We start from the raw sequence: 26,803 nt of genomic DNA on the forward strand, positions 1-26,803 counted from the left end.
TGGATGATCAGCCATGATTATATTGAATGGCGGTGCAGGCTACTCCTGCACCTATTTTCTATGTTTCTCCCTGTGACCGCATGGGTTTTCTCCATGTGTCCCAGTTTCATCCACACTCCAAAGACGTGCAGGTTTGTAGATTAAATTGGCCCTTTATCCTGCCCTAGTGTGCAGGATAGTGCTGGTGTACGGGTGATTGGCGCGGACTCGGGGGGGCTGAAGGGTCTGTTGCAACGCTGCATCACTAAACTAAAGTAAACTAGAGAAATATTCATTCCTATGATCTCGGGTGGTGGGTGCACGGAACATCTGTGATTATGTTGTCAGCTAGGGTAGACGTTTTGTCTGGGTTTTGATGAACAGTTGGCATGAAATTAATACATGCCGGTATGGGTTAGGCTTAAAGGTACAGAACACATGGTGACAAAAAGCCAACCAAAACTCAATACCATGCAGCTTTACTAATGGCATGGCGAGGGGAAGGAATAAAATTAATTTGGTTGGATTGGGTAGAAAGAAATGTATTCTCCATCTAGGAGGACTTTATTCACCAGTGGGAGTACCAAGTTGGTTATGTCTAAGATAATGTCTGTAGATTAAGATAGAGAGAGGTGAGCTCTTCCCAATAGCAGATGTACAAATTTCTATGAAAGATATAAGGGGGACATAGAACATAGAACATAGTACAGCAGAGGAACGAGTCCTTCAGCCCACAATGTTTGTGCCCACAATAATGATGTTAAGTAGAAACAAGGAATTGCAGATGCAGGTTTATACCAACGATAGACCCAATGTGCTGTGGAGCAATGCAGCGGGACATGCAGCATCTCTGGAGAAACAGGATGGGCGACATTCCGGGGCAAGTCTGACAAAGGGTCCCGAATCAAAATGTCACCCATCCTTTTTCTCCAAAGATGCTGCCTGACGTTACTTCACCGCTTTGTGTCTATAATGACAAGTTAAACTGATCTCATCTGTCTGTACATGATTACTATCCCTCTGAAGATAGACACAAAATGCTGGAGTAGCTCAGCGGAACAGGCAGCATCTCTGGAGAGAAGGACTGTGTGACATTTCGGGTCGAGACCCTTCTTCAGACTGACGGTCAGGGGAGAGGGGCGACAAGAGATATGGAAGGGTAGGGTGTGAAAACGACAGATCAAATTAGACGATGATCAAGGAAATGTTGAATGGTTCATTGTTGGCTGAGGGGAAGGTGACAACGAGGCATACAATCAGTAAAATTAATCAGTAGGACAGTGAAACTAGTCGGAGAACTAGGGTGGTGAAAGTACAGAGTGAGAGGGAAAGCAAGGGTTACTTGAAGTTGAAGAAGTCAATGTTCATACTGCTGGGTTGTGAGCGGCCCAAGGGAAATATGAGGTACTGTTCCTCTAATTTGTGTTGAGCTTCAGTAGAGAAGGCCCAGGATAGAAAGCTCGGTGTGGGAATGGGAGGGGGTTAAAATGTTTATCAACCGGGAGATCCTTCTATTCCCTGCACTTTCATGTGAATCCCTAAAAGCCTCTTCAATGGCACTATCATATCTGCCTCCACCAACACCCCTGGCATTGCATTTCAGGCCCCCACCACTCACTGTGTAACAAAACATGCCCCACACATCTCCATTAAACAATAAACCAAACTAACTAACTAACTAAAAAGCAAGCTTTTAAAATTATTACATAGAAACATAGAAAATAAATGCAGGAGTAGGCCATTCAGCCCTTCGAGCCAGCACCACCATTCAATATGATCATGGCTGATCATCCAGAATCAGTACCCCGTTCCTGCCTTCTCCCCATATCCCTTGATTCCGAGCTATATCTAACACTCTCTTGAATACATCCAATGATTTGGCCTCCACTGCCTTCTGTGGCAGAGAATTCCAAAGGTGCACAACTTTTCCTCATCTGAAAGAGCTTTTCCTCATCTCAGTCCTAAATGGCCTACCCCTTATTCTTAATCTGTGACCCCTGGTTCTGGACTTCCCTAACATGGGGAACATTTCTCCTGCATCTAGCTTGTCCAATCCCTTAAGAATTTTATATATTTCTATAAGATTCCCTCTTATCCTTCTCAATTCCAGTGGATACAAGCCCAGTCGACCCATTCTTTCATCATATGCAAGTGTGCAACATTTTACAAGGATGTCGTCAGGACTTGAGGGCCTGAGCTACAGGGAGAGTTTGGGCAGGCTGGGACTTTATTCCTTGACTGGACAGCACGCCACAAAGAGGGTTTTCACTGTACCACGATACACGTGACAATAAACTAAACAATCACAAACTAGATATGGGGGACTGAGCAGCTAAAGTAAGCCAGGGAGAGGGAGACATAACAGGACACAGTAGCAACTCAACCCACCTCATCTGTGTGTGGAACATTGATTTAACCGCATCACGACTGTAAGACAAAATGAGAATCCACATTTCACCGCCAACAGAAAAATAAATCACAAACAACAACAACAACAGCAACAACAACAACAGAAATTTGCATTTGTACAGAATCGTTAATATGGCAACTCTTCCCATGGGCAATGGGACAGAGCAATGTTTAATATAGTGTGAGACTGGGCCAGGTAAATGAGGAGTAGGGAACAGTCAGCAAAACTAAGGTTACAAGGCGATAGAGAGAGAGGTAGAAAACATAGAACACAGATAAATAGGTGCAGGAGTAGGCCATTCGGCCTTTCAATCCAGCACCGCCATTCAACACGATCATGGCTGATCATCTAAAATCAGTACCCCGTTCCTGCTTTTTCCCCATATCCCTTGATTCCTTTAGCCCTAAGAGCTAAATCTGAATCGAGGGGCAATCTAGAATAAAGATCTAGGGGCTAAAGGTAAGGGCAACACAGATGCACAGCGGTAGAGTTGCTGCCATAGAGCATCAGAGACCCAGGTTCGATCCTGACTACAGGTGCTGCCTGCACGGAGTTTATACATTCTCACTGTGACCGCGTGGGTTTTCTCCGGGTAATCCGGTTTCCTTCCACATTCCAAAGATGTGCATGTTTGTAGGATAATTGGCTTCTGTAAATTTTCCCTCGTGTGTAGCATAGAACTAAGGTGGCACAGTACAACCAATAGTATTGCTGCCTTAGAGCGCCAGGGAGGCGGGTTCGATCCTGGCAACGGGCGATGCCTGTGCAGAGTTTGTACTTTTTCTTTGTGACTGCATGGGTTTTCTCCGGGTGCTCCGGTTTCCTTCCACATTCCAAACACGTGCAGGTTTGTAGGTAAATTAGCTTTAATCAAAATTGTAAATAGTCCCTAGTGTGTAGGATATTGCTAGTCTACAGGGATCGCTGGTCGGCGCGGGCTAAAGGGCTTGTTCCCAAGCTGTATCTCTAAACTAAACTAAACTGAACTTGATCAGCACGATGGATCTTAGAGGAAAGTGAGAAGTCTATTAAGAGGAATCTCAGAGAAAAAGTTCTGCCGCTGAAACATAAAATGCTGGAGGAATTCAGCGGGTTAAGTAGCAACTGTGGAGGGAATGGACAGGTGATGTTTCCGGTTGGAACCTTCTCCCTTTTCCTGTTTTCCATCAATCTGAATAAGGGCCCTGACCCGAAACGTCATCTGTCCATTCCCTCAACAGATGCTGCCTGACCTGCACAATAACCTTGTTGATTTCCCCCGGCATTTCACTCACCATTCTTGTGTCTGTGGTCTCTTGAATCTCCATTTAACAGCTGAAAGCACAGTTGCCAATGGCTGAAGGATTAAATTCGGAGAAACACAAGAGGCCTGAGTTAGGCTATTGTGGATACTGAGGAAGTGAATCTGTGCAATTCAATACCACAGAAGGCTGTGAAAGCCAGATCAATGGCTATCTTTAAGGCGGAGATAGACAGATTCCTCATTAGTATCGGTGTCAAGGGTTATGGGGGAGAAGGCAGGGGAATGGAGTTGAGAGGGAAAGATAGATCAGCCATGATTGAATGTCGTAGACTTGATGGGCCGAATTGCCTAATTAAGAATAAAGGGTAGGCCATTTAGGACTGAGACGAGGAAAAACTTTTTCACCCAGAGAGTTATGAATCTGTGGAATTCTCTGCCACAGAAGGCAGTGGAGACCAATTCACTGGATGTTTTCAAGAGAGAGTTAGATTTAGCTCTTTGAGCTAATGGAATCAAGGGATATGGGGGAAAAAGCAGGTACGGGGTACTGAATTTAGATGATCAACCATGATCATATTGAATGGCGGTGCTGGCTCGAAGGGCCGAATGGCCTACTCCTGCATCTTATTTTCTATGTTTCTATTCTGTTCCTATAACTTATGAACTTATGAGATGGCAGATGGTAGGGACCTATGGGACAAACTATTATTGTTTTACATAAAATATTATTGTTCGATGGCACACAAAAATGCTGGAGAAACTCAGCAGGTGCAGCAGCATCTATGGAGCGAAGGAAATAGGCAACGTTTCGGGCCAAAACCCTTCTTCAGACGGCTGTTGGCCTGTTCGATGGCTGTTGTCCTTTTACAGGTTAAGAATTTGCCTTACAGCGCTAGGGTCCTGGGTTCGACCCTGACTACGGGTGCTGTCTGAATGATGTTTGTACGTTCTTCCCCGTGACCTGCGTGGGTTTTCTCCGGATGCTCCAGTTTCCTCCCACACTCCAAAGACGTACAGGTTTGTAGGTTAATTGGCTTGATGTAATTGTAAATTGTCCCTAGTGTGTTTAGGATAGTGTTGGTGTGCGGGGATCGATGGTCGGCGTGGACTCGGTGGGCCAAAGGGCCTGTTTCTGTGCTGTATCTCTAAACTCTAAACAAAACTAAATGGCTTATGTAATATTTAGAGACAAGGTTGCCATGCTGATGGAACTGTGGCAGGCATCTGGAGCTGGAGTGCAGATCACCTGAATGGAAGAACAGACTCGAGGAGCTGAATGGCCCATTGCTAACAACCCTATTAGCACCAAGTTAGATAATGCAAAACAGGTCTAATATCTTAAAAATCTCATTGCATTCAGATCATCATTGCACACTCAGACAGAAAATCCACCCTCTGCGGAGAAACAATACGCAGAAATCTAATTTCACTGCTTTATCAAGTTGATGTATTTGTCTACTCACTTTCCATTGTTCAATATGACGGTGCAATTTGGCCAGCAGTCATGATTCACGAGGCAGAGATTTGTAAACAATCCAACTCCTACAGCTTGCAACCCACGCTGGTCACTGATGGTAAAACCGTTGCAGTTTATCTGATGAATGAATCACAAGTGGTTTAAAAAATAATTGGAGTACTGCATTCCCCTCATTCCTTAATTGTTGATTAAATATCGTGAGGTAGAGTTGCTGCCTTACAATGACAGAGACCCGGGTTCCATCCCGTCTATCGGTGCATGTCTGTACGGAGTTTGTACGTTCTCCCCGTGACCTGTGTGGGTTTTCTCTGGGTGCTCCGGTTTCCTCCCACATTCCAAAGCCGTACAGGTTTGTAAACTAATTGGCTTAGGTAAGAATTGCAAATTGTTACTAGAGTGCAGGATAGTGCTAGTGCACGGGGTGATCACTGGTCGGCGTGGACTCTGTGGGCTGAAGGGCCTGTTTCCGTGCTGTATCTCTAAACTAAACTAAACTCAAGTGAACAAAACTAAACTAAACTTTCCACCCTACTAGAGAGATACTTGCATGTAACTCAAATCTTCTAAGATATGCCGAAGTGCTTTGCATGCAGTGGATAAATCATGGAGCCATATAATGCAAAAATAGGCCCTTCAGCCCACACATCCATGCCATCCTTTTTGTCCATCTACACCAGTAGTTCCCAACCTTTTTTTGGCCATGTCCCACCTAATCACCTCTAAAATCCTGATGCCCCCCCCCCCCCCCATATTTTAGCACGAGCAGACAAAGAAATAATTCTCAGAAAATGGAATTTACTCAAAATAACATCTGAAACATAAATTACATATGTTTACCTGATGCCCCCCTTAAAAATCAAATTGCCCCCCTGTGGGAACCACTGATCTACACTAATCCCATTTACCGATGTAGAAACAAGGAACTGCAGATGCGAGTTAATACACAAAAGGACACAAAGTGCTGGAGTAACTCAGCAGGTCAGGCAGCATCTCTGGAGAACATGGATATAGATGACGTTTAGTCTGGATACCCGCCCTCAGTCTGATTCCACATTACTTACCACTCCAAATATGTGTGACATGGACTCCATGCTAAGCTCCTGGGCTTTGGGCTGCCAGTACCGCTGGAAAACCTCAACGTCCAGATTTAGCTGCTTCCTCTCGTCCTCACTCAGGTCGTCCAGATGGTCCTGGAGGTCCTCGATGGACACGAGGCGATCCTCGGGGACAAGAGCTCCCTCTCTCCTCATCCTCCACAAGATACGCGAGGCAAGTCTGAGAGCAGCACAGAATCATAGGAATCACACACCAGGCTCTCCAATTCCTCCAACCCCCTCCGGACCAAGTAGATCAACCACGTTCCAATGGACGGTGGTGTCAATACCTGCAGTTGATCCTTTCTGTTAGTTTGGAGATACAGTGCGGAAACAGGCCCTTCGGCCCACTGAGTCTGCGCCGACCAGTGATTACCGAGTACACTAGCACCATCCTACACACTGGGGACCACTTTTACAATTCTTACCAAAGCCAATTGACCTACAAACCTGTACGTCTTTGGAGTGTGGGAGGAAACCGGGGCACCCAAAGAAAACCCACGAAGGTCACGGGGAGAACGTACAAAATTCGTACAGGCAGCACCTGTAGTCAGGATCGAACCCGGGTCTCTGACACTGTAAGGCAGCAACATTGGTCCTACGCCACTGTGCGGCCCACATAGAATATCTACCCTCCACCACAACCCTCTGTCTTCTATGAATAAACCAGCTCTGAACCCATACCCGCAAGTCATCATGAATCCTGGACATCTTAACCATCAGGATCAGTAAACCTGCAACGATAATTTCCATTTCTCTACTACACTGCGGCAAGGTGGCGCCGCGGAAGAGTTGCTGCCACACAGCGCCAGAGACCCAGGTTCGATCCTGACCTCGGGTGCTATCTACATGGAGTTTGCACGTTCTCCCTGAAACCACGTGGGTTTTCTCCGGGTGCTCCGGTTTCCTCCCACACTCCAAAGAGCTACATGTTTGGAGGTTAATTTGCTTCAGTGAAAGAAAAATTGTCTTAACCCTAGTGTGTAGGATGGTGTTCGTGTACGGGGTAATCCCTGGTCAGTGCGGACTCAGCAGGCCAAAGGGCCTGTTTCCACGCTGTGCCTCTAAAGGCTAAAGTCATTTTTTAGTTACCTGTTCAATTGTTCAGTATAAAGTAACACTGGTAATAATCCAAGTTGCGTTGTTGACCACAACATCACTTGCTTCCCATTCCCATCACTATCTGGAGGCTTTAATGGGACCTTCCGAGGCTGAAGGGGGCAGTAGTTCATAGGTTATGGGAGCGGAATTATGCCATTAAGGCCTCTTTTCCTAGACTCTCCCACTAGTGGAAGCACTCCACATCCACTCTATCCAAGCCTTTCACTTTTCTGTACATTTCAATGCGGTTCCCCCTCATCCTTCTAAACTCCAGCGAGTACAGGCCCAGTGTCATCAAACACTCATCATCTATTAACCCACTCATTCCTGGGATCATTCTTGTAAACATCCTATAGACCCTCTCCAACGGCAGCACATCCTTCCTCAGATATTGGGCCCAAAACGGCTCACAGTCCTCCAAATGCGGTCTGACCAGTGCTTTATAGATCCTCAGCATTACATCCCTGTCTTTATATTCTAGTCCTCTTGAAATAAATGCTAACATTGCATTTGGCATCCATACTGCCAATTTGTTTTGCAAATTAGGGAATCCAAGGGGCAGCACAGTAGTGCCAGCGGTAGAGTTGCTGCCTTACAGCTCCAGGGACCCGAGTTAGAACCTGACCATGGGTGCAGTCTGTAAGTAGTTCTCCTCCTGACCGCATGGGTTTTCCCCGGGTGCTCAGGTTTCCTCCGCACTCCAAAGACATACGGGTTTGTAGGTCAGTTGGCATTGGTAAAGACTGTACACTAGGATAGAGCTAGTGTACGGTGTGATCGCTAGTCGGCGCGGACTCGGTCCGCTAAAGACCCTGTTTCCGCACCGTATTTTAAGAATAAGGGGTAAGCCATTTAGAACGGAGATGAGGAAACATTTTTTCACACAGAGAGTTGTGAGTCTGTGGAATTCTCTGCCTCAGAGGGCGGTGGAGGCCGGTTCTCTGGATGCTTTCAAGAGAGAGCTAGATAGGGCTCTTAAAGATCGTGTAGTCAGGGGATATGGGAAGAAGGCAGGAACGGGGTACTGATTGGGGATGATCAGCCATGATCACATTGAATGGCGGTGCTGGCTCGAAGGGCCGAATGGCCTACTCCTGCACCTATTGTCTATTGTCTATTGCCTATCCCCAAACTAAACAAAACTGCACCAGCACTCCCAAGTCCTTTTGCACCTCTGATTTCAGAGTTGTTTCCCCATTTAGAAAATAACTTACGCCATCATTCCTACTACTAACGTGCGTGACTCCACTCTTTGTATTCCATCTGTCACTTCTTAGCCAAGAGTCAAGTCAAGAGTGTTTTATTGTCATATGTCCCGGATAGAACAATTAAATTCCTACTTGCAGCAGCACAACAGAATATATAAACATAGTACACTGTAAATAATATAATAAACAAGAAAAAATACACACACACACTGTACACACACACACACACACACACACACACACACACACACACACACACACACACACACACACATACACACATACACACACACACACACACACACACACACACACACACACACACACACGCACGCACGCACGCACACACACACTGTACACACACACACACACACGCGCACACACACACACACACACACACACACGCACACACACGCACACACACGCACACACACGCACACACACACTGTACAGCTCCTCCCCCTTCTGTCGTGGGGTGGACTGACTCTCCCCCTCACCCCACCCCAGCCTCATTCTTTGCACATCCTGGATTTTTCCACTCGACCATTTAATTTCATGTTTGCGGAATATTACATATGTGTTGTGCAATAACTGATCACTTAAATCTCATTATCATCATAATGCGCATGCCACGTTCAATGCCTTGTAACTGTATCTTTTGACTGTTGGCAGACCAATTTCCCTCCGTGATGAGCAAAGCCCTAGCGTATTGTATCGTATACACACACATAGATACAGACAAAGCAGTGAGGCCCCACCAAGGCTGATGGCGGTGCCGGCCTGGTGCTCACCTGATGCTCTCGCTGGGCGCCTTGCCGTAGTTCCTGATGGCGCTGCATTCGCTCTTGTGCTCCGTCCATGCAGCTTTCTGGCAGGTGCGGTCGCAGTAGTGGGCAAACTTACACTGCATGCAGCGCTGGAGCTTCGCTTGCTTCTTGAAACACCCGTGGCATACGTGGTAGGTGAGGCTGCCGTCAGAAACAGAGAACAAGAAGCCCACGTTAGACCAGGCCCCTCTTTCGCTTTTAGTTTAGTTTAGTTTACTTTTGGTTAGTTTAGTATAGTTTAGTTTAGTTTAGTTTAGTTTAGTTTAGTTTAGTTTAGTTTAGTTTAGTTTAGTTTAGTTTAGTTTAGTTTAGCGATACAGCACAGAAACAAGCCCTTCGGCCCACCGGGTTCGTGCCGGGCCAGGGATCTCCACACATTAACACTATCCCACACACACTAGGGATAAAGGTTTACATTTATACCAAGCCAATTAACCTACAAACCTGTGCGTCTTTGGAGTGCGGGAGGAAACTGAAGATCTCGGAGAAATCCCACTCAGGTCACGGGGAGAACGTACAAACTCCCTACAGACGGCACCCGTAGTCTGGATCGAACCCATGTCTCTGGTCCTGTGAGGCACCAGCTCTACCGCTGCGCCACTGTGACACCCAGTATGGTGTTGAAACCTTGTGACGAACATTCATAGAACAGGACAGCACAGCAACAGGCCATTCAGCCCACGGTGTCCGTGCCAAACATGATGCCAAGTTAAACTCTCTGTCAGCACGTTTATGTTCATAAGTGAAAGGAGCACAATTGGGCCATTCGGCCCATCACGTCTACTACACCATTCAATCATGGCTGATCTATCTCTCCCGCCAAACCCCATTCTCCCACCTACTCCCCATAACCCCCGACACCTATACTAATCATGTGAGCCACATCCCCCCCATCCTCTGCATAACCATGTGCCTATGTAAAATCCTCTTAAACGCCACAGTAGTGGCATGGTGGGGCAGCGGTAGAGTTGCTGCCTTACAGCGCCAGAGACCTGGGTTCAATGCTGACTATGAGTGCCGTCTGTACGGAGTTTGTACGTTCTCCCCGTAAGACCTACGTGTGTTTTCTCTGCATGCGCTGGGTTTTTTACCCACACTCCGAAGATGTACAGGTTTGTAAGTTAATTGGCTTTGATAAATATTATGAATTGTCCGTGGTATGTAGAATAGTGTTAGGTACGTGGATCGCTGGTCGGCGTGGACACCCGGGATGGCGGCACTGACATATAATGAAAGAATGGGTCGATTGTGCTTGTACTCACTGGAATTTAGAAAGAGAGTGGATCTTATAGAAACATATAAAATTCTAAGGGATTGGACAGGCTAGATGCAGGAAAAATTTTCCCGATGTTGCGGGAGTCCAGAACCAGGGGTCACAGTTTAAGAATTGGGGTAGGGCATTTAGGACTATGAGGGAAAACATTTTCATCCAGAGAATTATGCAATTGTAGAATTTTCTGCTACAGAAGGCAGTGGAGGTCAATTCATTGGATGTTTTCAAGAGAGAGTTAGATTTAGCTCTTTAGGCCTAACGGAATCAAGGGATATGGGGAGAAAGCAGGAACGGGGTACTCATTTTGGATGATCAGCCATGATCATATTGAATAGCGGTGCTAGCTCGAAGGGCCAAATGGCCTACTCCTGCTCTTATTTTCTATGTTTCTATGCTTCAATGATTCAGCGGGCCGAGAGACCTGTTTCCCTGCTGTATCTCTAAACTAAACTGAAGCCATTTCATATCTGATTCCACCACCTCTCCAGGCACCCACCATTTAGACTGGTTCAAATTCTTGAGAGGATTAGAGTGCAGTCTTTTGCCCAGAGTGAGGGAATTAAGAAACAAAGGACATATGTTTAAGGTGACGGGGGAAAAGTTTAATAGGAACCTTAGGGGCAACTTCAGGGGATGTGCTGGCTCTGGAGAGGGTCCAGAGGAGGTTTACAAGAATGATTCCAGGAATGAGTGGGTCAGCATATGATGAGCGTTTGACAGCACTGGCCCCTTGTACTCGCTGGAGTTTAGAAGGTTGAGGGGGGACCTCATCGAAACTTATCGAATAATGAAAGGCATGGGTAGAGTGGATGTGGCAAGGATGTTTCCACTAGTGGGAGAGTCTACGAACAGGGGTCATAACCTCAGAATTAAAGGGCACTCTTTTAGAAAGGAGGTGAGGAGGAACTTCTTTAGTCAGAGGGTAGTTAATCTGTGGAACTCATTGCCACAGAGGGCTGTGGAGGCCAAGTCAGTGGATATTTTTACAGCAGAGATAGACAAATTATTGATTAGAACGGGTGTCAAGGGTTATGGGGAGAAGGCAGGAAAATGGGATTAGGAGGCAGAGATGAGCCATGATTGAATGGCGGTGTAGACTCGATGGGCCGAATGGCCTAATTCTACTCCTATAACTTGTGAACTTGTGAACTTGTTTACACAAAAAGTGGTGGGTGAATGGAAAAAGCTGCCAAAGGAGATAGTTCAGGCACGTGCGATCACAACATTTAAGAAATATTTAGACAGATACATGTGCAGGAAGGAACAGTCTGAATAAGAATCTCAACCCGAAATGTCAACTATTCCTTTTCTCCAGAGCTGCTGCCTTCTTCTTCATCTTCTTCTTGCATATATCGTGCACAGCCTAAAGTTGTACGACAATTAGTTCTATTTGATCTTATTTGATTGTGCACGCCGGGTTGATTGAATTCATCAAAACAGGGCGGACCACGTGAAGGTTGCAATCTTCCACCCCAGCTGCTGCCTGACCCGCTGAGTTACTACATGATTCTGTGTCTATAGACAGGTACCTGGACAAATTTAGAGGGATATGGGCCGAACGCAAGCAGGTGGAACTATTGTAAATGTTGCATGAAAATGGGGCAGAATTAAAGGGACCGCAGCTATTTACAATATATATTAATGATTTAGATGAATGGATTACAAGTAACATTAGCAAATTTGCAGATGACACAAAGCTGGGTGGCAGTGTCAACTGTGAGGAGGATGCTATGAGAAAGACTGGATAGACTTGGTTTATACTCTCTAGAATTTAGGAGATTGAGAGGGGATCTTATAGAAACTTATAAAATTCTTAAGGGGTTGGACAGGCTAGATGCAGGAAGATTGCTCCCGATGTTGGGGAAGTCCAGGACAAGGGGTCACAGCTTAAGGATAAGGGGGAAATCCTTTAAAACCGAGATGAGAAGAACTTTTTTCACAGAGAGTGGTGAATCTCTGGAACTCTCTGCCACAGAGGGTAGTCGAGGCCAGTTCATTGGCTATATTTAAGAGGGAGTTAGATGTGGCCCTTGTGGCTAAGGGGATCAGAGGGTATGGAGAGAAGGCAGGTACGGGATACTGAGTTGGATGATCAGCCATGATCATATTGAATGGCGGTGCAGGCTCGAAGGGCCGAATGGCCTACTCCTGCACCTAATTTCTATGTTTCTATGTTTCTATGAATGCAGGGTGACTTGGACAGGTTGGGGGAGTGGGCAGATGCATGGCAGATGCAGTTTAATGCGGATAAATGTGAGGTTATGCACTTTGGTAGCAAAAACAGGAAGGCAGATTATTATCTAAATGGTGTCAAGTTGGGAAAAGGGGAAGTACAGTGGGATCTGGGGGTCCTTGTTCATCAGTCAATGAAAGTAAGCATGCAGGTACAGCGGGCAATAAAGAAAGCAAATGGCATATTGGCCTTTATAACAAGAGGAGTCGAGTATAGGAGCAAAGAGGACCTTCTGCAGTTGTACAGGGCCCTGGTGAGACCACACCTGGAGTATTGTGTGCAGTTTTGGTCCCCTAATTTGAGGAAGGACATTCTTGCTATTGAGGGAGTGCAGCGTAGGTTCACAAGGTTAATTCCTGGGATGGCAGGACTGTCATACGCTGAGAGAATGGAATACTCTGGAATTTAGAAGGATGAGAAACATTGAAACATATAAGATTATTTAGGGTTTGGACACGCAAGAGGCAGGAAACATGTTCCCGATGTTGGGTGAGTCCAGAGCCAGGGGCCACAGTTTAAGAATAAGAGGTAAGCCATTTAGAACGAAGATGAAGAAACACTTTTTCACTCAGAGAGTTGTGAGTCTGTGGAATTCTCTGCCTCAGAGGGCAGTGGAGGCCGGTTCTTTGGATACTTTCAAGAGATAGCTAGATAGGGCTCTTAAAGATAGTGGAGTCAGGGGATATGGGGAACGGGATGCTGATTGTGGATGATCAGCCATGATCAACATTGAATGATGGTGCTGGGTCGAAGGGCTGAATGGCCTACTCCTGCACCTATTGTCTATTGTCTTCTTTTAAGAAGGAGATGAGGAGACATTTCTTTAGTGAATCTGAGGATTTTTTTTGCCATAGAAGGTTGTGGAGGCCAAGTCAGTGGCTATTTTTACAGCAGAGACAGATAGATTCTTGATTAGTACGGGTGTCAGAGGTTATGGGGAGAAGGCAGGAGAATGGGGTCAAGAGGGAGAGATAGATCAGTCACAATTGAATGGCGGAGTAGACTTTGTACGTTCGCCCGATGACCACGTGGGTTTTCTCTGGGTGCTCTGGTTTCCTCCCACACTCCAAAGACGAACATGTTTGTAAGTTAATTGCTGTAAAATTGCGTTAGGGTACGGGGTGTTCGCTGGTCGGCGCGGTGTGGCGAACGGCCTGTTTCCGCTGTATCTCTAAAGTGTAAAGTCTAAAGTACAGGGTCTAATGATGGGAGAGCAAACTCGCCTCAGTAAATGTATTCAGCACATGGCAACGATGAAGAGTAACATAGCACAATGAAATATTAAACTTCCTGCATTGGGATCGGATAGATGATATTCTGATGGAAGGTTAACATGAAATGTCAAACACAGTTCACAGAGTTGCTGCCATAAGGGAATAAATAGTATCATCTTCCTACAGAGCTGTATAATGCCAACAGGCCACTGATCATTTGGGACATTTAACCAGATTTGATGATTATCTGCATTAGTCTTCAGAGTTTAGTCTTTAGAGATACAGTGTGGAAACAGGCCCTTCAACCCACCGAGACCACACCGACCAGCGATCACCCCGTGTGCTAGCACTATTCTACACACACTAGGGATCATTTATAATTTTACCAAAGCCAATGAACCTACAATCCTGCACGTCTATGGAGTGTGGGAGGAAACCGGAGCACCCAGAGAAAAGCCACTTGCTCACTGGGAGAATGTACAAACTCCATACAGACAGCACCCCAGGTCAGGATCGAACCTGGGTCTCTAGCGCCACTGTGCCACCCCCTGCCTGATCATGCCCTAGATTCAGATGAATCCTCCGTCAGAGCAGGGGGAAATTCCAACCCTCGTCAGAGATAGGAGTGGGCAATCCAGGTTGTTATAGCGTCACAGGGCACGGCAACAGGCTCTTCAGCCCATCGAGCCCCTGTCTATTTAAATGTATATACATCTCATCCCTCAGAATCCTCTCCAGTAATTTGTCTACCACAGATGTTTGACATCTGGGTGCTGGAATAGCTCAGCGAATCAGGCAGCATCTGAAGAAGGGACCCAACCCGAATCGTCACCTATCCATGTTCTCCAGAGATGCTGCCTGAGCCGCTGAGTTACCCCAGCCAGCACTTTGTGTCATATTTTATGAACCAGCATCTGCAATTCCTTGTTTCTAGGCTCACTGGTTTAGTTTAGTTAGGTGTAGAGATACAGTGCGGAAACAGGCCCACATGGTGCGTGCCAACCAGCGATCCACACACATTACACCATCCTACACACACTAGGGACAATTTTTATACTTACCACGCCAATTAACCTACAAACTTGTACTTTTTGGATTGTGGGAGGAAACCGAAGATCTTGGAGAAAGCCCACGCAGGTCACGGTGAGAACGTAAATCTCCGTACAGACGACACCCATAGTCAGGATCGAACCCGGGTCTCCGCCGCTGATGCGCTGAATCACTGCGCCACCATGCTGCCTGGTCTATAGTTTCCAGACTTTTCCTTGAGGCCCTTCTGAAGTAGAGGCACCCTCCAGTCATCTGACCCCTCATCCATATCTAATGACACCCATCTAACTCTCTTTTGAATGTATCCAGTGAATCGGCCTCCACTGCCTTCTGAGGCAGAGAATCCCACAGATTCACAACTCTCTGTGTGAAAAAGTTTTTCCTCATCTCAGTTCTAAATGGCCTACCCCTTATTCTTAAACTGTGGCCCCTGGTTCTGGGCTCCCCCAACATTGGGAACATATATCCTGCATCTAGCATGTCCAATCCCTTCATAATTTTATATGTTTCTATAAGATCACCTCTCATCCTTCTAAACTCCAGTGAGTACAAGCCCAGTTGCTCCATTCTTTCATCATATATCAGTCCCGGAATCCCGGGAATTAACCTGGTGAACCTACGCTGCACTCGCTCAAAAGCAAGACTATCCTTCCTTAAATTAGGAGACCAAAATTGCACACAATACTCCAGGTGTGGTCTCACCAGGGCCCTGTACAACTGCAGTTAACATGATGCCAAGTCAAACTGATTTCATCGGCTAGCACATAGTTTATATCCCTCTATTCCTTGCATATCCATGTGCCTATCTAAAAATTACTTAAACGCCACTATCATATGTGTATGTGTGTGTGTATATACACACACTGAATTTTTCTGTTCCCATTTATTATATTGTTCACAGTGTACTATGTATACATATTCTGTTGTGCTGCTGCAAGTAAGAATTTCATTGTTCTATCTGGGACACATGACAATAAACACTCTTGATTCTTGACATGTGATACTCAGGTGCCTGCTAAAAATTTCCTTTCTCACCTTAAACCTATTTCCCCCGGTTCCTGATTCCCCAACTTTGGGTAAAAGATTGTGCATTCACCCAATCTATTCTCCTCATGATCTTATACACCTCTAAAAAATCACCCCTCAGGCTCCTACGCTCCTAGGAATAAAGTCCCAGCCTGCCCAACCTCTCCCCATAGCTCAGGCCCTTAAGTTCTGGCAACATGCTCATAAATCTTCTCTGCATTTTTTCTAACATAACATCGTTCCAATAACACGATGACCAAAACTGAACATAATACTCCAAATGTGGCCTTACAATGTTTTGTGCAGCTGCAACATAACATGCCAACTTCTATACCCAATACATTGATGAAGGCCAATGTGCCGAAAGCCTTCTTGACCACCCTATCAACCTGTGACACCGCTTTCAAGGAACTATGTACCTGCGCTACTAAGTCCCGCTGCTCTATAACAATCCCCAGAGCCATGGCATTCACTGTGTAGGTTCTGCTCTGGTTTGACTTCTTAAAATGCAACACCTCGCACATATCTGTATTAAACTCCATTAACCATCCCTCCGCCCACCGACCCAACTGATCAAGGTCCTGCTGCAATTTTAGTTAGCCATCTTCGCTACTATGATGCCACCCACATTTGTAACATCTGCAAACTTACATTGTACATTCACATCCAAATGTATTCTCATACATTCCCATTCAACTCTAAATCTTTTACTGTCCTCATTAATCTATTAATCAGTTCCATATACAGATATTCCTATTGTCTTATCCAACCCACACACACACCCTCTTTGCAACTTTCCAGTTCTGATGCAAGATCTTCAATCTAAAACAATATCTCCCTTGCTATTTCCATAGATGCCACCTGACCTGCTAAGTTCATGTGTTAGGAGCAGAATTAGGCCATTCGGCCCATCACGTCTACTCCGCCAGTTGATCATGGCAGATCTATCTTTCCCTCCTAACCCCATTCTCCTGCCTTTTCCCCATAATCCCTTACACCAGTACTAATCAAGAATCTATCTCTGCCTTAAAAATCTCCATTCACTTGGCCTCCACAGACTTCTGTGGCAATGAATGTCACAGATTCACCACTCTATGACTGAAGAAATTCCTCCTCATCTTCCTATAGGAATGTCCTATAATTCTGAGGCTATGACCCCTAGTTCTAGACTCTCCCACTAGTGGAAACATCCCCTCCATATCCACTCTATCCAGGCCTTTCACTATTCGGTGAGTTTCAATGAGGTTGCCCCTTCATCCTTCTAAACTCCAGCGAGTACAGGCCCGGTGCCGTTAAACGCTCATCATATGTTAACCCACTCATTCCTGTGATCATTCTTGTAAACCTCCTCTGGACCCTCTCCAGTGCCAGCACAACCTGTGTAAACCATTCTGTGTACATCATTTGGTGTAAACCAGCATCTGCAGTTCCTTCCTACACATCCTTCTTCAGATATGGGGCCCAAAATTGCTCACAATAGTCTAAATGTCAGTTTCTGACAGTTCCTGTTGCTGTTTCAGTTTCAGATTTTTGATATTTGTTCTCCAGTAATCCAAAGGATTGGACAAAAGTACAGTACAGCGGGAAGAGGTCTTTCCTCCCGCCAAGTCTAGGCTGACCATGATACCCATTTAAACTGATCCCATCTGCCTGCGCAGATCTATATACATCTCTATATACCCTAGCTGTCCAAGACCACATGCTGCCAGAGGAGGTAGTTGAAGCAGGTGCTATCACAACATTTAAAAGACCCATTTAGACTGGAACATGGACAGGAAAGGTTTAGAAGTATATAGGCCAAACGCATTTGGGCCGAGGGGCCTGTTTCCACTCAATATGACTCTAGGACTATGACTCTAAGAGGCTTGCCTTATCTAGTACCATGTGCTTGCATTTGGCCAATAAACCTTTCCTATTAATGTACCTATCCAAATGTCTTAAACATTACAATTTATTACCCGTGGAGGAAAGAACAAATGGTGGTTTAAATTGAAGATAGACACAAAATGTTGGAGTAACTCAGCGGGACACTGAGTAACTCTGAAGAAGGGTCTCGACCTGAAACATCACCCATTCCTTCTCTCCTGAGATGTTGCCCGTCCAGCTGAGTTACTCCAACATTTTGTGTCTATCTGCAATTTACTACCTCCTCTGGCAGCTCGTTTTAAGAATAAGGTGTAAGCCATTTAGAACAGAGATGAGGAAACACTTTTTCTCACAGAGTTGTGAGTCTGTGGAATTCTCTGGCTCAGAGGGCGGTGGAGGCAGGTTCTCTGGATGCTTTCAAGAGAGAGCTGGATAGGGCTCTTAAAGATAGCGGAGTCAGGGGATATGGGGAAAAGGCAGGAACGGGGTACTGATTGGGGATGATCAGCCATGATCACATTGAATGGCGGAGCTGGCTCGAAGGGCCGAATGGCCTACTCCTGCACATAGTGTCTATTGTCTATTGTTATGAATACCCAATTTGTAAGGAAATTTGGCCCTCACATCCTCTTTAAATATTTCCCCTCTTACCTTAAATCTATGCCCTCTAGTGTTAATCGTAGAAAAAACTCAGCCATCTTATCCAGGCTCATCATATTTTTATAAAGCTCTGTAAGGTCACATTTCAGCCTTCCTCACACCAGGGAAAACAGTTCAGCCCACAAAGACTGCCCTTCTAACAAGCCCTCCAGATCTGATTTCATCTTGCAGTAAATGTTGTACCCTTTATCCTTCATCTGGGCATTGAGGACGGCTTGATTGTAACCACGTGCAGTCTTTCCTCTGAAGACAGCCACAAAATGCTGGCGTAACTCAGCAGGCCAGGCAGCATCTCTGGAGAAAAGGAATAGGGTCGAGACCTTTCTTCCGACCGGGAGTCAGGGGAGAGGAAAACTAGAGGTATAGATAGATAGATAGATATAATTTATTACCACACAACCAGGGTCGGTGGAAATTTGGGTTGTCAGCAGCAGTACAATAATAAAGAACACACAATAAGACTGTAACACAAACATCCACCACAACATTCATCACTGTGGTGGAAGGCACAAAAATTTGGCCAGTCCTCCTCCATTTCCCCCCCGTGTACAGGACCAGAGTCCAGTCAGTCCAGGATCGGCTCTTCCTCACCGGAGACCGCGGCTTTAGATTGTTGTAGGCCGCAGACCGGCGGTCAAGATTTAAAGTCCCCGCTGCAGCCAGAAGCACCGTAGACTGCAGGGCCGGCGGTCGAAGCTCCCCTCCAGGGGTGATGGTAAGTCCATGCCGCACCCGCGGTAGAAGTTGGCCGCGGGCCGGCAGTGATGGCTTCTTCTTCCCCCGGGTCCCCAACGTGAGATCCCGGGCTGTAGACGCCGCACCAGCTGGAGCTCTGCAGACCTTCAGGCTGCGACTTCAGGCTGCCGGCTGCCCCGGGCCAGCGAAACGGAGCGCTCCCCTCCAGCGAGCCCCAGCGAGGGCTCACCCGCTCCACGCCGAGAGTCCACGCTGCGCCCGCCGCTGAAGCCCCGGGCACGTCTCCGGGAAAGGTCGCGTCGATCCTTGATGTTAGGCCACGGGGGAGGCGACCTGGAAAAAGTCGCCTCTCCATGGAGGAGGCGACCGAAACGGTTTCCCCCTCACCCCCCCACACCACCCCCCACACAAAACACACGAAGGAACATTAAATACATACTTTAAAACATACTAAAAAATAAAAAAAAGATGGAAAAACTGACGCGCTGCTGACATGGCTGCACACAGAGGAGCGCCCCCTATGAACGAGTACAGGACAAATCAGAGGCGGCAACGATGACTCAGGATAGGTGGAGCCCACAATGGTCCTTTGTTGGCTGTGGAGGAGGTGATAACAAAGGAATACAAACGGTGGGGACTAGCAGGATGGCTAGGGTGGGGGAGGGACAGAGAGAGAGGGAATGCAAGGATCACGGCTTCTTTGACTGGATAGCATGCAAACAACAGTACACGCGACAATCCTAAACTAAACGAAACCGAACTAAACTAAACTAAACTTCAGCAACAACCTTGTGAATATTTTCTGCATCCTCTCCAGCCAAATCACACCCTTCCTATAGTGTTTTTACCAGAACAGGGTAGGCGGCACAGTGGCGCAGCGGTAGAGTTGCTGCCTTACAGCGCCAGAGACCCGGGTTCGATCCTGACTACAGGTGCTGTCTGTACGGAGTTTGTACGTTCTCCCCGTAATTATTTTTCCTGGGGCAGAGGACTGTAAAAGTAAGGATAGAGATTTAAGGTAAGATGGTGAGGTTTGTAAAGGACCTGAAGACATGTGGATGTGTGGGACGAGCTGTCAAAGGAAGGTCCAGGAGAAATGACCAGCTTTAAAAGACATTTAAAATAAATAGATGGCTATGTAAGGTTTTGAAGGATGTAGGACAAATGAAATGAGCTCAGATGAACAGTTGGGCCGAAGATCTTTTAGACTTTAGAGATGCAGCGCGGAAACAGGCCCTTCGGCCCACCGAGTCTGCGCCAACCAGTACACTAAAAGGGCCTGTCCCACTTGACGACTTTGCCAGCGACATATCAGGGTCGGCAAAAGATTTTGAACATTTCAAAATCCAGCGGCGACAAAGAAAATGTTATGCCACTTGAAAAAACTCCGCACGTTATACGTCATCATGCCGCGTCACTGCAGCATCATACGTCATCACGCCGTGTCTAGCCGCGTATTTTTCAGTGACCTGATACGTCAGTCGATGATGCCGGTAGTTGCCAAAAAAATCGCCAAGTGGGACAAGCCCTTAGCACTATCCTACACATTGGCGACATTTTACAGTTTTCACCAAAGCCAGTTAACCTACAAACCTGTACGTCTTTGGGATGTGGGAGGAAACCGGAGGTGATCGTACAAACTCTGTACTGATAGCACCCGTGCAGTTCAGTTTCAGTTTAGTTTATTGTCACGTGTACAGTGAAAAACTTTTGTTGCGTGCCAACCAGTCCGCAGAAAGTAAAAACATGATTACAATCGAGCCATTTACAGTGCATAGGTACATGATAAGGGAATAACCTTTAGTGCAAGGTAAAGCTGGCAAAGCATGATCAAGGATAGTCCGAGGGTCACCAATGAGGTAGATAGTAGTTCAGGACTGCTCTCTGGTTGTGGTAGGCTGATTCAGTTGCCTAATAACAGTTGGGAAGAAATTGTCCCCGAATCTGGAGGTGTGCGTTTTCACACTTCTATACCTTTTTCCTAATGGGAGAGGGGAGAAGAGGGAGTGGCCAGGGTGCGATTCATCCTTGATTACGCTGCTGGCCTTGCTGAGGCAGCATGAGGTATAAATGCAGTCAATGGAAGGGAGGTTGGTTTGTGTGATGGTCTGGGCTGCGTCCACAATTCGCTGTAATTTTTTGCGGTCTTGGATTGAGCTGTTCCCAAACCGAGCTGTGATTCATCCGGATAAAATGCTTTCTATGGTGCATCTGTAGAAGTTGTTGAGAGTTGTAGGGGACATGGCGAACGTCCTAAACCTTCTAAGGAAGTAGAGACATTGGTGTGCTTTCTTGGTCATTGCTTCAATATGGGTGGTCCAGGAGAAGTTGTTGGTGATATTGACTCCTAGGAATTTGACGTTTTCAACCATCTCCACTTCGGCCCCGTCAATGCAAACTAAGGTACGTGCACTGCTTCACTTCATGAAGTCGATCACTATCTCCTTTGTCTTGCTGACATTGAGAGAAAGGCTGATGTTTCGGCACCAGGACATCAAGTTCTCAATCTCCTCCCTGTACTCCATCTCATCATTATTTGATATCCGGCCCACAATGGTGGTGTCGTAGTCCGGCTCGAATCCGGATCTCTGGCGGTGTAAGGCAGGAACTCTACCATTGTGCTGTCCTGTTTCCATGCACTATGACTCTATGAACGTTCTATTTGGAATTAAAAAGCTAACATCATCAAAAAATTTCCTCAGAGCTGAGACTATTCCATGTTGAACCCTATCACCGTTCCATATTTCCCGGTCAGGGTCCTGGAATTCCCCACCACACACCGGGTGGCACAGTGATGTAGCTGGTAGAGCTGCTGCCTCGCCGCAACAGAGACCCGAGTTCAATCCTGACCTCGGGTGCTGTCTGTGCGGAATTTTCACGTTCTCCTTGTGACTGCGTGGGCTTCCTCCGGGTGCTCCCGAAGGAATGGATGTGGGTTTGAGTGTTAATTGAACTCTGTAAATTGCCCCCAGTGTGTAGGGAGTGGATGGGAAAATGGGATAAAGAGGTATGGGAATCTGAAAACTATAACATAGAAACATAGAAAATAGGTGCAGGAGTAGGCCATTCGGCCCTTCGAGCCTGCACCGCCGTTCAATATGATCATGGCTGATCAACCAACTCAGTATCCTGTACCTGCCTTCTCTCCATACCCACTGATCCCTTTAGCCACAAGGGCCACATCTAACTCCCTCTTAAATATAGCCAATGAACTGGCCTCAACTACCTTCTGTGGCAGAGAATTCCACAGATTCACCACTCATCCAGATTCACAACATCCAGATTCAGGAACAGCATCTTCCCAAATTCCGTCAGGCTATTAAACATGACGGACACTATGACTGCATGGATTCCATCCGGGTGCTCCGGATTCCTCCCACATCCCAAAGGCCTGTGGGTTTGTAGGTTAAAGGACTCTGTAAATTGCTCCTGGTGTATTATAAGTGGATGAGAAAGTGAGATAACTCAGAGCTTGTGTGAACGGGCGATCAAAGGTCAGCATGGACTCGGTGGGCCGAAGGGCCAGTTTCCATGCTGTATCTCAGATCTAAACTAAACACCCTTATGAAGGCACGTGGGTGACATCCCAACCCGAAACGTCACCTATCCATGTTTTCCAGAGATGCTGCCTGACCCGCTGAGTTACTCCAGCACTTTGTGTCCTTTTGTGTAATAACCAGCATCTGCAGTTTCTTGAGTCGCCCTGTGCTCGTGGAACCCAGCAGACTGCGGCCTGGAAGGGTAAAGCTCCTGCTCATTCCCCCGAAGTCCAGAGACCAGGACGATGGAGCTGGGAACGATGGAGGATGCCACGGGTAATGCCACGGGATGCCACGGGTAAGGAGCGAGGCCGGTGGGAGAGGAGAGGGAATGGGGATTGGGCCTATCGCACCCTCATGGTCGGCTGTGGGAGGCTCCCCCCCCCCCCCCACCACCGAGGAACAAATGTAGACGGGCGAGGAGCGGCACGTGGGGTCACTGGTCGACCAAGGAAAGGCGGCGGCTGGAGGCCCCGCAGCAGCCTGGGGCTCGCCTGGATCGGGCACCCGCTCACAACAACTGGAGGGTGGGAGAGGGAAACGAAAGATATGGAAGGGTAAGGTGTGAAAACGAGGGACCAAAGGGAACGAGACATAAAAACATAGAAACATAGAAAATGGATGCAAGTAGGCCGTTCAGCCCTTCAATACAATCATAGCTGATCATCCAAAATCAGTACCCCGTTCCCGCTTTTCCCCCAAATCCCTTGATTCCGTAAGCCCTAAGATTTAAATCTAACTCTCTCTTGAAATACAAGAAAAATGTAGAATGGATCATTGTTAGCTTGGGGAAGGTAACAACGAGGCATACAAAGTAAAATTTGAACTAGGGGACGATAGACAATAGACAATAGGTGTAGGAGGAGGCCATTCGGCCCTTCGAGCCAGCACCGCCATTCAATGTGATCATGGCTGATCATCCCCAATCAGTACCCCGTTCCTGCCTTCTCCCCATATCCCCTGCGCTATCTTGAAGAGCCCTATCTACCTCTCTCTTGAAAGTATCCAGGGAACCTGCCTCCACCGCCCTCTGAGGCAGAGAATTCCACAGACTCACAACTCTCTGTGTGAGAAAGAAAGTTGTGACAATCAATCTAGTCGGAGGACTGGGGTGGGGAAAGAATGGAGAGAGAGGGAAAGCTAGGGTCACCTGAAGTTAGAGAAGTCAATATTCAAAATGAAAATGGCAGGTTCACCAGCAGTCCTCTCTCACGTCGGCACGGTGGCGCAGCGGTAGAGTTGCTGCCTTACACCACGGTTCAATCCTGACTACGGCTGCAGTCTGTACGGAGTTTGTACGTTCTCCCGGTGAACTGCGTGGCTTTTCCCTGGGATCTTCAGTTTCCTCCCACACGCCAAAGACGCACAGGTTTGTACGTTAATTGACTTGTATAAGTGTAAAATTGTCCCCAGTGTGAGCAGGGTGGTGTTAATGAGCGGGGATCGCTGGTCGGCGAGAAGACTCGGTGGACCGATGGGCCTGTTTCCGTGCTGTATCTCTAAACTAAACTAAAGGGCAAGCCAGGACAGACAGTGTTTTCTCCACTAGAAGCCCCCACATAGCCAAGGGTTCCACCGAGAGCTGGACACAGTTCAGGAATTTGTTCCGAGGAAGTCCGCCAAGTACAGTTACTGAGACCGGTGGCTGGCCAAGGGCTGTGTGTGTGGAACGGTCCACAGCAAACCTGCGCATGGTCTGGGGACAACTGCAGATGCAGCAGAATCACAGAAACCCAGCATCATCAAACGGAACAGCAGAGTATATTTTTGAGAGAGAGGGGCATGGTTTTTAGCAAAGCAAAGGCAAGTAGCCCATTCACCTTTCCACTGTATAGTCGGGGTGGAAGATTGCAACCTTCATGTGGTCCGCCCTGTTTCGACTAATGCAATCAACTTGACGTGCACAAACAGAAGATCAAATAGAACAAGTTGTCCTACAACTTTAGGCTGTGCACGCCACACGAAAGAAGAAGACTGTATAGTCATAGTCATGCAGTGTGAAAACAGGCCCTTCAGCCCAACCTGCCCATGCTGGCCAACGTGCCCCATCTACGCTAGTTCCATCTGCCTGCATTTGGCCCATATTCCTCTAAACCTATCCTACCCACATAGCTGTCTAAATGTTTCATAAACGTTGCAATAGTAGCTGCCTCAACTACCACCTCCGGCACCACCTTTAGTATACAAAAGTTACCCCTCAGGTTCCCATTTAAGGGAGGCACAGTGGTGCAGAGGTCGAGCTGCTGCCTTACAATGCCAGAGACCCGGGTTCGATCCTGACTACGGGTGGTGTCTGTACGTTCTCCCCATGACCAGCAGGGATTTTCTCCGAGATCTATGGCTTCCTCCCGCACTCCAAAGACGTACATGGCTGTAGGTTAATTGGCTTGGTATAAATGTATACATACTTAAATGTAAATTGCCCCGAGTGTGTGTAGGATAGTGTTAAATGCCCCTGTCCCACTTAGGAAACCTGAACGGAAACCTCTGGAGACTTTGCGCCCCACCCAAGGTTTCCGTGCGGTTCCCGGAGGTTGCAGGTAGTGGAAGCAGGTAGGGAGACTGACAAAAACCTCCGGGAACCGCACGGAAACCTTGGGTGGGGCGCAAAGTCTCCAGAGGTTTCCGTTCAGGTTTCCTAAGTGGGACAGGGGCATTAGTGTGCGGGAATCGCTGGTCGGCGTGGACTCAGTGAGCCGAAGGGCCAGTTTCCACGCTGTATCCCTCAAAAATTAAAAAAGATATGGCACCCGTTTGCTCTGTACAGTCAATCAATCAGCAGGTCGACTCACTTGTCAAACACAACAGCAGCATACGCAGGTTCAGCAAAGACCACATCCCCACTCCAGAACTCTTGCTTCGTCTTCAGGCCCCTTCCCTTGCTGCCCGCGTCGAAGACTTCGACTTTGTCCATGTCGCCCGCAGTCATTTGTGTGAACGTGTGTGGGTGCGTGGAGAACAACACTGGGCTTTAACCTTGGCGACTAATCTCCAGTTGTCTCGACACCTTTCTAGATGCCTGAGGGCCGGCTTCTATAAATGGGCCGCTTCTGTCAGACTGCACCAAGCCGTGCAGTGAGGGGGAGCGGGAGAGGCAGAGGGGAACACAACTTCTCGATCGCAAGCGTTTTGTTCCCCTCTAGAGTGCCCGTACCCCTGTAGCCGCTGATGCAGAACTGCGCTAAAACGTCGCACCCATTTTGTTGTATAAAGTGGAGTGGCGTTTTCCTGAGGAATTCTGTGTCTCCTGCGATGAATGAAGGTTTTATCTCTTCCCCTGCTTTGGGAAGGGGGGTTGGAAGCCCAGCAGGTTTATTTTTGGAAAACAGATGCCCTTATCCATCAAAGGCTGGCAGCTGGAGAGAGGAGGCCATTTAGTTTAGTTTAGAGCTAGAGCGCTGAAACAGGCCCCTCGGCCCACCGAGTCCGCACCGACCAGCGATCACCCAAAGGGATTTGGAGCCTCTTGTCAGAAATAATAAAAAGAGGACATGGGACAGACACAGAGCTGGGATCTAAAGCATCCCTGGAGCAGTGTATGGGCGGAAATCGCTTTTAAATCATGGAGGACACACAATGAGGCCTGACATCTAGGGCAGGGGTCGACAACCCATGGCCCACAGGCCGGATCCGGCCCTTAACCCGAAATCATCCGGCCCGCAGGCATATATTTTTTCAATTCGTTTTCGCGACCTGGCAACTGCAGCCAGACCTGTCAGCTAACCTGCGAACTACAGCCCGTCCTGGGGTAAGCAAGCCGACCTGGGAACTACAGCCAGCCCTGGGGCACGCAGGCGACTGGGAACTCGCTGTGGCGCCTAGGTCACAAAATATGGGGGGGGGGATTGTCCCCCACCTCTCAAAACATGAGTGGTACAGGACCCCCATGTCCCCCCCCCCCCACTGT

General features: G+C 47.3%; 1 protein-coding gene across 2 annotated transcripts in view; it reads right to left on the minus strand.

The window, feature by feature from the left end:
• Positions 1–26,108, minus strand: part of smyd1 (SET and MYND domain containing 1) — a 40,254-nt gene extending 14,146 nt beyond the window's left edge. The window contains exons 1-5 of one of the 2 annotated variants that reach the window (XM_033035515.1): positions 25,689–26,108; positions 9,304–9,480; positions 6,171–6,384; positions 5,096–5,226; positions 2,368–2,406 (exon numbers count right to left, since the gene is read on the minus strand). In XM_033035515.1, coding sequence (XP_032891406.1) covers positions 2,368–2,406; positions 5,096–5,226; positions 6,171–6,384; positions 9,304–9,480; positions 25,689–25,825 — 698 coding nt within the window. In that variant the 5' untranslated portion in view covers positions 25,826–26,108. The remainder of the gene's footprint in view (positions 1–2,367; positions 2,407–5,095; positions 5,227–6,170; positions 6,385–9,303; positions 9,481–25,688) is intronic. The other variant, XM_033035516.1, reaches the window with a different exon arrangement.
• Between the last annotated feature and the right edge of the window lie 695 nt (positions 26,109–26,803).

Source organism: Amblyraja radiata, chromosome 1 (genome assembly GCF_010909765.2).
Source record: "Amblyraja radiata isolate CabotCenter1 chromosome 1, sAmbRad1.1.pri, whole genome shotgun sequence".
NCBI lineage: Eukaryota > Metazoa > Chordata > Chondrichthyes > Rajiformes > Rajidae > Amblyraja > Amblyraja radiata.